General features: G+C 38.5%; 1 protein-coding gene across 5 annotated transcripts in view; it reads left to right on the forward strand.

Annotated features, from left to right (window-relative positions):
* The window catches only part of Camta (Calmodulin-binding transcription activator), an 891,447-nt gene that overhangs the window by 837,990 nt on the left and 41,072 nt on the right, over positions 1-12,385 (forward strand). For 4 of the 5 annotated variants that reach the window (XM_070092342.1, XM_070092341.1, XM_070092345.1 and 1 more), the window contains 2 exons: positions 8,824-8,854; positions 9,747-9,986. In XM_070092342.1, the coding sequence (XP_069948443.1) occupies positions 8,824-8,854; positions 9,747-9,983 (268 nt within the window). In that variant the 3' untranslated portion in view covers positions 9,984-9,986. The remainder of the gene's footprint in view (positions 1-8,823; positions 8,855-9,746; positions 9,987-12,385) is intronic. The other variant, XM_053787510.2, reaches the window with a different exon arrangement.

The following is a 12,385-nucleotide window of genomic DNA, read 5'->3' on the forward strand; positions in this document are numbered from 1 at the left end:
AATTCTTGAATTTACACATTCATATTCTCTTTTCTCCTTCCATAACTGATCATTTAACATTACTGCTACCCCTTCCTTTGCTCTAACTCTCTCAGATACTCCAGATTTAATCCCATTTATTTCCCCCCACTGAAACTCTCCTACCCCCTTCAGCTTTGTTTTGCTTAGGGCCAGGACATCCAACTTCTTTTCATTCATAACATCAGCAATCATCTGTTTCTTGTCATCCGCACTACATCCACGCACATTTAAGCAACCCAGTTTTATAAAGTTTTTCTTCTTCTCTTTTTTAGTAATTGTATACAGGAGAAGGGGTTACTAGCCCATTGCTCCCGGCATTTTAGTCGCCTCATACGACACGCATGGCTTACGGAGGAAAGATTCTTTTCCACTTCCCCATGGACAATAGAAGAAATAAAAAAGAACAAGAGCTATTTAGAAAAAGGAGAAGAACCTAGATGTATGTATATATATATATGCATGTGCGTGTCTGTGAAGTGTGACCAAAGTGTAAGTAGGAGTAGCAAGATATCCCTGTTATCTTAGCGTGTTTATGAGACAGAAAAAGAAACCAGCAATCCTACCATCATGCAAAACAGTTACAGGTTTTTGTTTCACAGTCATCTGGCAGGACGGTAGTACTTCCCTGGGTGGTTGCTGTCTACCAACCTACTACCTATAATATGATTTAAATATGATTTAAAATTACAAAAACATGTTCTAGAGTTTTTTTAAATTTTACAAATCAGTGCTAGATCTTGATATTCATAAACATGTTTAGATAAGTACTTCTGGGGAGGTGTACACTCATACACACACATACATACATTTATGTATCTGATAAACTTGTCTACTGTATTGCATATTGGACAGATGTTAGGGTTAATAAATTTGATCTTAGTTTTGATGTAAAAGCATAATTTAGCCTCTTAATTATTTTCATAAAAGGTTTGCTGGTTATATGACCCCATAAATCAATCTTCCAAGCTTGCATGCATGAACACTTGCATAAATATGTAGCAGTATATAGTACAACACAGTATCTTCCTTATAGTATCTTCCAAACATAGTAATTATTTTAATTATTAAAATTCAGAACTTTAATTTTTATTTTTTGATTCAGAAATGTATGAAAATGAGAGACATTTTTTAAATTTTAAATACATTTTGAAGTCCAGAATTTTCCAAATAAAAATAAAAATTTTGAATTTTAATTTGTAAAATATTGTATCACTAATTAAGATTTTATTCACTTATGAGAAATGCTTTTTTTAATTTTTACAGATCTAAACTACAGTGGTACCTTGACTTACAAGTGGTCCAACTTAGGAGTTTTCTAAGTTATGAGCCGTCTCTCGGTTGATTTTTTGCTTTGAGTTGTGAGCCAAAATCCGAGTTATGAGCGAGCTTCATATATGCCGCCACTAGTTGGTGCAGTGAATGCCACAACATCCGACATCCGCCCAGCATCGCAGCATTTTGTGCTTTTTGTACAGTTATTTTGCCAAATTTCTTTTTTCTAACCATGGGTCCTAAGAAAGTAAGTGCAAAGGACATTGCTGAGAAGAAGAGGATGATGACGTCCATTGTATTAAAGCATGAAATCATAGAAAAACACGAGAAAATCGCTTTTATTTCAGTGTTTTCCTTATGAAACTAGTGATCTAGTGCAGTTACCTCACAAACACACTGTTTTCTCTTATAATAAGACCTCAGAAGGGTAAGAATGGGAAGATATGGTCAGTGATAATTATTTTTACTTCGGGAGTGGCCGCCACCATTCGTCACATAATGACACATTTTATTCATTCTAGAGTATATATCATGTTCCTGTGTTATTTATATTGTTTATTATGTCATATTAGATCAATTGTGATAGATAAATAAGCCATAAAGTTATTAGCGGTATATTGAAGTATTTTCTCCTTCCTCCCGAGAGCCAGGAATTCTGCTGGAACGGATTAATGGCATTTCAATTAATTTCAACGAGGAAAATTGAATTGATATACAGTAGGGCCCCACTTATACGGCAGGTTAGGTTCCAGGCTACCGCCGTAAAGCAGAACACCCTTTTTTCCCTTATAAATGCATACAAATACTAGATAACAAGGTTACACTAACATATATTAAGTTTGCAGTAGAACTAGGCATCAAAAAAACAAAAAAAAAGTAAATTACATACATAGTGCACTCATTACTTACCTTAAAATATTTGTAGTCATAATCTAGGGTGAGACAAGTAGTATTTATTGTGAGAAATCAACTGTGGTATGTATGGTAGTCAGCTGGGTTACCATATCAGGCCACCCCATCTACACATAATATTCTATTACATTTAAGCATCCCAGAGCGATAAAATGCATATACAGTTCACTCATTACTTACCTTAAAATACTTGTAGTCTTAATCTAGTGTGAGATGAGTAGTATTTATTATAAGAAATCAAGTGCAGTATGTATGGTAGCCAGCCTGGTCAACCCACCCACACATACTATTCTATGAATATTTAAGCATCCCAGAGCGATAAAATGCATATACAGTTCACTCATTACTTACCTTAAGATATTTGTAGTCTTAATGTAGGGTCAGAGGTGAGTAAACGAGATAAAACGAATAAATGAGAGAGAGTGAGAGTGAGTGAGTGAGTGAGTGAGAGTGAGAGAGAGTGAGTGTGAGTGAGTGAGAGTAAGTGAGAGTGAGTGAGTGAGAGAGAGTGAGTGAGAGTGAGTGAGAGTGAGTGAGAGTGAGTGAGAGTGAGTGAGAGTGAGTGAGAGTGAGTGAGAGTGAGTGTGAGAGTGAGTGTGAGAGTGAGTGTGAGAGTGAGTGTGAGAGTGAGTGTGAGAGTGAGTGTGAGAGTGAGTGTGAGAGTGAGTGTGAGAGTGAGTGTGAGAGTGAGTGTGAGAGTGAGTGTGAGAGTGAGTGTGAGAGTGAGTGTGAGAGTGAGTGTGAGTGTGAGTGTGTGAGTGAGTGTGTGAGAGTGAGTGTGTGAGAGTGAGTGTGTGTGAGTGAGTGTGTGTGAGTGAGTGTGTGTGAGTGAGTGTGTGTGAGTGAGTGTGTGTGAGTGAGTGTGTGTGAGTGAGTGTGTGTGAGTGTGAGTGAGTGTGTGTGAGTGAGTGTGTGTGAGTGAGTGTGTGTGAGTGAGTGTGTGTGAGTGAGTGTGTGTGAGTGAGTGTGTGTGAGTGAGTGTGTGTGAGTGAGTGTGTGTGAGTGAGTGTGTGTGAGTGAGTGTGTGTGAGTGAGTGTGTGTGAGTGAGTGTGTGTGAGTGAGTGTGTGTGAGTGAGTGTGTGTGAGTGAGTGTGTGTGAGTGAGTGTGTGTGAGTGAGTGTGTGTGAGTGAGTGTGTGTGAGTGAGTGTGTGTGAGTGAGTGTGTGTGAGTGAGTGTGTGTGAGTGAGTGTGAGTGAGTGTGTGTGAGTGAGTGTGTGTGAGTGTGTGTGAGTGAGTGTGTGTGAGTGAGTGTGTGTGAGTGAGTGTGTGTGAGTGAGTGTGTGTGAGTGAGTGTGTGTGAGTGAGTGTGTGTGTGAGTGTGTGTGAGTGAGTGTGAGTGAGTGTGTGTGAGTGAGTGTGTGTGAGTGAGTGTGTGTGAGTGAGTGTGTGTGAGTGAGTGTGTGTGAGTGAGTGTGTGTGAGTGTGTGTGTGTGAGTGTGTGTGTGTGAGTGTGTGTGAGTGAGTGAGTGTGAGTGAGTGAGTGTGAGTGAGAGAGAGTGAGAGTGAGAGTGTGAGTACACGAGAGAGGACAGGCGCAGAGTTATGTAAACAAACCAGGCGAACGTAAGTTTTGTAAATAAAGTGTACACATCCAGTTTGTGTACAAGTTACATTGTGTACAAGTTGTCTCTACATTGATACGGTAGAATAAATAAAGAACACTCCCATTCTCATGTAACACCATTTTTAGAAGAAATGATGCTCTGAGTGAAGGCAATGGAAATAAGTCACTCTGTCTGACTTTTTTGGGTTATCCTAGGTTCTCTACACACGTGCTGTTATGTATGATAATCTATGTAACTGTATTTGTGTATACCCGAATAAACTTACATATGTACATACGAAAGGAATAATTTTCTACAGTTACCCCCAGTAACACATTTTCTCTGATGTTGGACTAGAGAAAATGTTATTCTTGCCGTTACTCATAAAAGTCTGGCTCCCACATCTCATATTTATGTTTATTTATTCTACTGTGGGGTATATTTATCATCTTTATATGTTATGTATCGTGTTTATTATATAATTTTGAAAAAATATCATAGATGGATTAATGAAAATATGTATATTAACGTAATATACATTTAATGAGACTCGGTAATTATTATCATTACTAATATGACGTTTCGAGACATAAGACACTCTTACTGATTTTAATGTGTACCTGCACGCCAGCACAGTATGTAAGTTTATTTAGGTACAGTAGAACCTCAAAAATCGAACGTATCACATATCGAACGTTTCGAAAATAGGACCATTTTTTCGGACAAACTGTGTCCCTATTATCGAATGTGCCCCTATTTTCGGACCACCGGGTACGGGACCTGTCTGCCTCCCGCTCTGTCCGCGTCCCCGCGCAGGCGCCGTGAGCAGTCTAGCTTTGTTTATGCTTGAGTGAACACTAACCTGCGCTCTCATTCATGCATTTTACGATTATTTCGTTGTGTTTAGTGCTTGTGGGACTGTGAAATAAGCTGCCATGGGCCCAAAGAAACTTGCTAGTGGTACCCCTGTGGTAAAGAAAGTGAGAAACACCATAGATGTGAAGAAGGAAATAATACAGAATTATGAGAGTGGCGTGAGACTTGTTGAGCTTGCCAGGATGTATGGGAAAAACAAGTCGACCATCGGTTCTATCCTGTCAAAGAAAGAGCAAATCAAGGAAGCTGATGTTGCGAAAGGTGTTAATATAGGGAGTAGATGAGGTGCCTTCTTCAAAGATTAAGGAGATTTGTGCCAAGTGGAATGATGTCCAAATGCTTGTGCAGAAGTACCACCCTGAGCAAGCTGAAACAAGCCATCTTTGCAACAAGTTCAGTGACAGAACCATGTCCCATTTTAGGGAAATGTTAAAGAGGCGCCAGAAACAGAGGACTGTGGACAGTTATTTTGTGAGACAGGGGTCCAGTGACTCTCAAGCTGGTCCTAGTGGCATTAAAAGACAGAGAAGGGAAGTAACCCCAGAGAGGGCTTTACCTGAAGTCCTCATGGAGGGGGATTCTCCTTCCAAACACTAACCCGAACTCCCTCTCTCCTTCTCCCTATCTTCCAGATGCCATCACCAATCTTCAATAAAGGTAAGTAAAAATGTCTTCCATTGCAGACACTGCAAGGCTCCAGGCGGACATCAACCAAATCTTTCAGTGGGCTGCAGAAAACAATGTGAAGTTCAACGATGAGAAATTTCAATTACTCAGATATGGTAAACACGAGGAAATTAAATCTTCATCAGAGTACAAAACAAATTCTGGCCACAAAATGGAGCGAAACACCAACGTCAAAGACCTGGGAGTGATCATGTCGGAGGATCTCACCTTCAAGGACCATAACATTGTATCAATCGCATCTGCTAGAAAAATGACAGGCTGGATAATGAGAACCTTCAAAACTAGGGAGGCCAAGCCCATGATGACACACTTCAGGTCACTTGTTCTATCTAGGCTGGAATATTGCTGCACACTAACAGCACCTTTCAAGGCAGGTGAAATTGCTGACCTAGAAAATGTACAGAGAACCTTCACGGCGCGCATAACGGAGATAAAACACCTCAATTACTGGGAGCGCTTGAGGTTCCTAAACCTGGATTCCCTGGAACGCAGGCGGGAGAGATACATGATTATATACACCTGGAAAATCCTAGAGGGACTAGTACCGAACTTGCACACGAAAATCACTCACTACGAAAGCAAAAGACTTGGCAGACGATGCAACATCCCCTCAATGAAAAGCAGGGGTGTCACTAGCACGTTAAGAGACCATACAATAAGTGTCAGGGGCCCGAGACTGTTCAACTGCCTCCCAGCATACATAAGGGGGATTACCAACAGACCCCTGGCAGTCTTCAAGCTGGCACTGGACAAGCACCTAAAGTCGGTTCCTGACCAGCCGGGCTGTGGCTCGTATGTTGGTTTGCGTGCAGCCAGCAGCAACAGCCTGGTTGATCAGGCTCTGATCCACCAGGAGGCCTGGTCACAGACCGGGCCACGGGGGCGTTGACCCCCGGAACTCTCTCCAGGTAATACATAATTAAAAACTATAGTATTTATTGTATGTAAAACTGTAATTAATCTCTATAAAATGTATTTTTTGTGTGAATATTTTTGGGTTTCTGGAACGGATTAATTGTATTTCCATTATTTCTTATGGGAAATATTGCTTCAAATTTCAGACTTTTCGAATTTAGAACTAGCTCCTGGAACGGATTAAGTTCAATTTTTGAGGTTCCACTGTACAGGTATGCATAAGTATAATTATCAGAGTATATATAAAATAACTTTTAAAAACACTTGAAATTTTAGAGTTTCCAGACATAATGGAGAGACTTAGTGCTTATGGATCTCACAAAGAATGTAAACAAACCAGTTGGGGAGCGGTGACTGTATTAGAAAGTCAGGTGGGAGAGCCGTATAGAGAGTTTTGGTCATAATTTGAAATGACCATATTAGTGGAACGCCGTAAAGCGGGGCCTTACTGTACGAACAAATTGAGTTACGAGATCAGTCACGGAATGAATTAAACTCATAAGTCAAGGTACCACTGTATATAGTAAAAGTGAAATATTCCAAATCAGGAAAAATTTCAAATTTAGTTTGAAAATCATTCAGAATAAGTGTGTGCTCATCTACTTGTGGCTGCAGGGGTTGAGTCACAGCTCCTGGCGTGTGTGTGCGTGTTTATGCATGCATACTTTTATGTGTGTATAATATTTATTTATAAAATTCCCATTATTCAGATCTTTCTCTAATTCAGACACCCTCATGCATGCATTATTTTCAGAATTGTTAATGGTGTATGTGTGTGTATGTATGGTCTTTAAAGAAGAGATATGCTGGGTATAGTACCCCCAAAAACAACTTTCTAAGCATGTGCATGCAAACATACCATACAATACCTAGTGTAATACTGTACCACATTTTTATTTTGAGTGGGGCAAGACAAATATATATACTTTAACACACTGTACAACTTTAACTGAGTTAGGGTGAACTCCCCCCCCCCCCCCCCCCCCCCCAAAAAAAAAAATGGAAACATATTCTTTCAACACTTATTCAATAGCTGTCGTGCCAGAAAAGTGCAGACATCATAAATGACCCTCTGAACTGCAAAGCTGTATCCCCCATTCCTCCTTCAGGGTTAGGACATTGGGAAATGCAGTACTGTACTCTTATGAAGGTGAGCACTGCATTTCCCATCTTCAAGATTCAAGTCTGGTTAACATGTTTTCCTGAATCCCTTCATAAATAATTTTTAAACTCTTGTGGTCAGCATCCTGGGGTAGTAATGTATGTACATAGATACACGTATATACATAAAAGCAAAGATTTGTAACAAAACTACAATCAGAGCTGAGGGGTATGACCTATGAGGAGGGGCTACAGGAGTTAAACCTGACAACAATGGAGGACAAGAGGGCTAGATGTGATATGATGACATGCAAAATGCTCAACAGGAATTGACAGGAGTTTTGAGAGGCGGGTCTCGGGAACTTGAGGTCACAGCTAGAAGTTAATACAAATGAGTCACAGGGATGTTATGAAGTGCCTCTTCAGTCTGAGAGTGGTCAGAAAGTGGAATGACCTAAACAGTGAGGTGGTAGAGGCAGAATTCATACATTGCTTTAAGAATAGGTATGATAGGGCTCACATAGCCAAAAATGTGAAATGAGCAGAGTTGACGCTCTGCAACCACAATTAGGGGAGTACAATTGATTACATACATATATAGTGGGCAATAGGCATCATAAATATGCATGTGCATAAACAGATCACACGAAGTGAGACTGCTTACTATAACCTACAGTTTAAATTTAATATATAATGCTGTACTGAAATAGGTATGTGTTCCTCACCTACACTAGTATTTTGTAGGATTACATTTCCTCTTGATGCACTCCTGAAGTTTCCCAGGCACTTATAAGGCCTTATAAGTGGTTAGAGGACACATCCACACCATGAAGCTTACACTTAAGTTTCCAGATGTTTTTTGTCAGATTTAAGTTCAATGAGTTTACAGGCCAGTCATTAAAATGTGAAAAATCACAATAATTTATCCAGTTCTTTATGTCTAAGGCACTATGGCAAGTGGCACTGTCTACTGTACAAAAGTTACCCTGGCACTTTTTTAATCTGTCAGGCAAATAGTCTGGAAAAGTTGTACTTATGGGCATGCATATTTATGATGCCTACTGTACATACATATTCTCGTTTTAAAGAGCTAGGCATTCAACTTATTGATTCAAGAATTTTCAGTTCACTATGATAACATTCATATTAAGTCTGTATATTGTATTTATAAAGTTGAATGCTAGAATGAGGGTTCTTTTTCAGCAATTTGCATAGTGCAAGACTTCTGTTTTGCTTTCTCAAATCAGATTTACTGCTGGGTTTATAATGAGTGTATTGAAGTAAAGATAGACCTGAGTGCTATCCTAAATATTTACTGTATTTTGTTTTTCATAATTTTTGAAATTACAGTTGAGCAGTAGCAGTAAGTCTGAGCTAGACAATGCATGCCTTGTAGTCAAGTAATTTTGCTGTTGTCCCGTGGTTGTTGTACTGGTGTAGTGCAACAATCGCTGTCCAATCTATATTTACTTGTTCTCGTCTCTTTTTCGTAGCAGCATATGGGAGTTACTAACGGATAAAACGGTGAGTTAGTCTGTACCAGACTTAAAGTGACAGGAAGTATTGTTTCAAGTTTTCTGTGTTTGCTGTTTTGATGTTGTGTTGTATTCTTTAGACACCACTCCTAGACAATTTTTATGTAACTATTTCCACTATACATTAAGTTTTTCTTGTTTTTATTAATAGTTTGTGTCCCTAATTTACTTTGTTTAAAGATGTTAGTATTAGTTGTAATGTAGTATAAAAGAGTGATTGGAAGGACCAGTTTCTTGATGGAGCATATGTAATGTAATTACTGTAATATCAGTTAAAATATATTTCCCTGCTAATTGTATTCTAAATAAAGATATACAATGCAATCATATAAATAATACACATAAAAGGTGTAAATATTGTAGGAGTGGTGGTACAGTTTGTGGGGCATGTAGTGTCAGTAAAAGTCTACTGTCCCTTTTATTTATCATTTAGATTTTTTATATAAACCTTTTTATTAGTTTAAGAGTTTTTTTAATTTAAATGTTATGTTTTTATATACAGCGTGTATGTACACACTGCATATAATGTTAGTTTTGTTTGTTTAAATAATTGTGGTATACAATTGCATAATATCCATCTTTAATGTAATATCTGAACACATTTTTGTGGCAGACATTACACCTAGAGGTAATAGCACCTATTTCATATGATGATGCAAGATTCATTTGCCTGTTTTTAATGGAAAGTATAAGTAGGTGCTAATGATTTTCTTGGTGTAGCCTTGTGTACCTTCTTGCAATTAGAGTAGAAACAATTAATATTGGCTATTGATGTTTCATGTATTGCTTAAAATGTGTTGATTCCATTCCAAAAAAAAAGTGAAGATGGTGGTATTGTGTAGTAAGATTTCTTGTACATTACTTGGTTCTTGGCACTCCAGATTACAGAGAGAGCGAGCGCAGGCAGCAGAAAGAGAGAAAGTGGGCCAGGGGTGTCAGGCGGTGGGCCAGGGGTGCCAGGGACCAGCAATGGGGGCAGCAACAGTGGGGGCAGTTGCAGTTCAGCAACCCCTCCCTCCCCTTCTCCATCAACTCCCTCCAGCACGGGCGGGCCCCTCATCGGAGCACTCCCACCGCGACACAGACCCTTTACTCTCGAGCACAGCCCATGCACCTGACCAGTAAGTAGAAGGAAATATACTGTGCTGTAAATTTTCTTAATACATATTTTTACAACATAAATCTACTTTTATTTATAAGTCTTTGTTGAAAATATTTTAGCTAGGTGGTTATCCTAAAAAATGTCTGGAGTCCATTGTGAAAAATTAATCATTGAAGAATATGCGATTTTTGAAATATAAGAGACTAATTTTGCATTCATCTTATTGTTTGTGGGGATAGAGCTGCAGGTCTTGGTCCCTGCTTCATATTACCTTGCTTGTGTGATGCCTTCCTTATCCCCATAGGTTTTGCCATATTTATCTTTTAATTCATATGTGGAATTTGCCTTCACTGCTTCCTCCCTTAGTGCATTCTACTTGCTCTTCTTGCATGGAAGAAGTTCCTCCTGATACCCCTTGGTGAGTACAGTAAGGTAGTGTCTGTGAATTTAGATGAAAGGCTTTAACCTCCAACACTCCTTGTGCTGAATGTCCTTCACAAGTTTAACAATTCACATTAATAATTTGGCTCATTTTGGTGCTGTTTCTATTTCTTTTGATCTACTTTGACCAAATTAAAAAAGTCTATCTATCTTTGTTTCCTGAATATCCTGCAAGTTGTGACCATGTTTCCTGTACAACTTCACCTTGTCTTCATTTCTCAGGTTCTTTATCACAGGAATTAGCCTGTGAGGGAAAGTCTCAGGACTTCAAGCTTTCTTAGGCATGTGTCTGGAGAGGTAGTCAATGCAACAACTAATTTGATGACAGTCTTGGAACCTTTAAATTTTCTTGTATGTTTGGTTATGATTTATTAATTATTTGAAAACAAACACTTAGCTACTCAGCAGGTCATAGAGCCCAATGTTGGATTGTTAGGTAGGAATGAGTGGAGGTTAGGGTGTAAAATGAACATCATAATTTAAAAGGTTAGTTTTAAAAAAAAATTTGTCTACCAACCTGGAGTGTTTCAGGGGTCAACACCTTTGCAGCTGAGTCCCAGACCAGGCCTCTCAGTGAATGGCCTGATCAACCAAGCTGTAGGTGGTAGTTGGACAAAGGCCAACATACTGATCAGGGACTGACTTAAAAATCTTGTCCAATTGTTTCTTGAAGACAGCCAGAGGTCTGTTAGTAATTCCCTGCTTTTTATGATGGATATTTTGTACTGTCTACTGAACCTCTTACTTTCCTAGGGAGTGATTGTGTGCAGATTTGGGACCAATCCCTCTAGGATTTCCAGGTGTAAATTATAAGGTAGTATCTTTCTCATCTTCATTTCCCCCAGGTGCTGTGTGACCCCTATGGAAATTTTATAATTTTACTCCAGTTTTGGAAATATACTCATTAAATTTTATTTTCTGTATAGTATATATAATCATGGGAGGAGCACTAAACCCATAGGATTATACAGTGCCTGTGGGGGGATGGAAGGCATTCAGGGTCAATTCAGGGAACTGGAGCGCAGATCAAATTCCCTAGATCAAGAGCCCCTCACTAGCATCAAGGAACCTCCTTTGAGGGGTTTATTTTCTGTAATTAATTTCTGCATTTTATGTTATAAAAAATCTTTGGGAATTTAATTCCAACTTTTGAAGAATTGATTATGAATTGGGAACTTCACTCCAGCTTTCAGAATGTTTCTTAATTTTATGTAATTTAGAAATTTCACTCTTTTTGAAAAAGTTTAAAATTTTCTGTAATTGATAAACATCAACGGAAATTTCAGTTGGCTTTCAAAATGTTTCCCAATTTTATGAAATTGAGACAAATATATCAATCAGTCAATTTATTTCCACATGATACAAAATTGTATGACATCTCTCACACATGGAAAGTCCCGGAGTTATGTAGAGCATTTCGGGCAAGTTTAAACCTAACTTACATCTAGAAGGATTGTATTATTGTACGTATATATATGCAAGACAGTAGTGATTTTCACAAAATAGATTACATGAATATTAAACCAATGTATATGAAGCAGATAAAATAAGTTACATAGGCATAAGACACTTCGATTATAATATACATATTAAGATTGTTAATTTAAATTGGAATAAAAGTTACAGTAAGAGTGAAATTAGTTACATGTATTTTTACATATAGGTATGCAAGACTCGGTGATCATTCATACAGCTGCTTTTTTTTTTAATAATGACTTAAAAGGGATTTGCTTTAGTGAAGCCCCCAGGTACAAATACAGTAGGTAAGGTAGGGATAGATTAGAGAGTAGTATAATACAGGTGTTTCGAAAAGATGGAACCAACTGGTATGGCCTCACGATTAACCCTTTCAGGGTCCAAACCGTAGATCTATGCCATGAGCTCAGCTCACTCTGATAAGCTGTGAGTGGTAAATTTGGGCCTAGATATGAGAAAATACATCTATGTGGTATGTGTGCACCACATAAAACAAATCCT

This window comes from Cherax quadricarinatus, chromosome 39 (genome assembly GCF_038502225.1).
Source record: "Cherax quadricarinatus isolate ZL_2023a chromosome 39, ASM3850222v1, whole genome shotgun sequence".
In the NCBI taxonomy this organism is placed as follows: Eukaryota; Metazoa; Arthropoda; class Malacostraca; order Decapoda; family Parastacidae; genus Cherax; species Cherax quadricarinatus.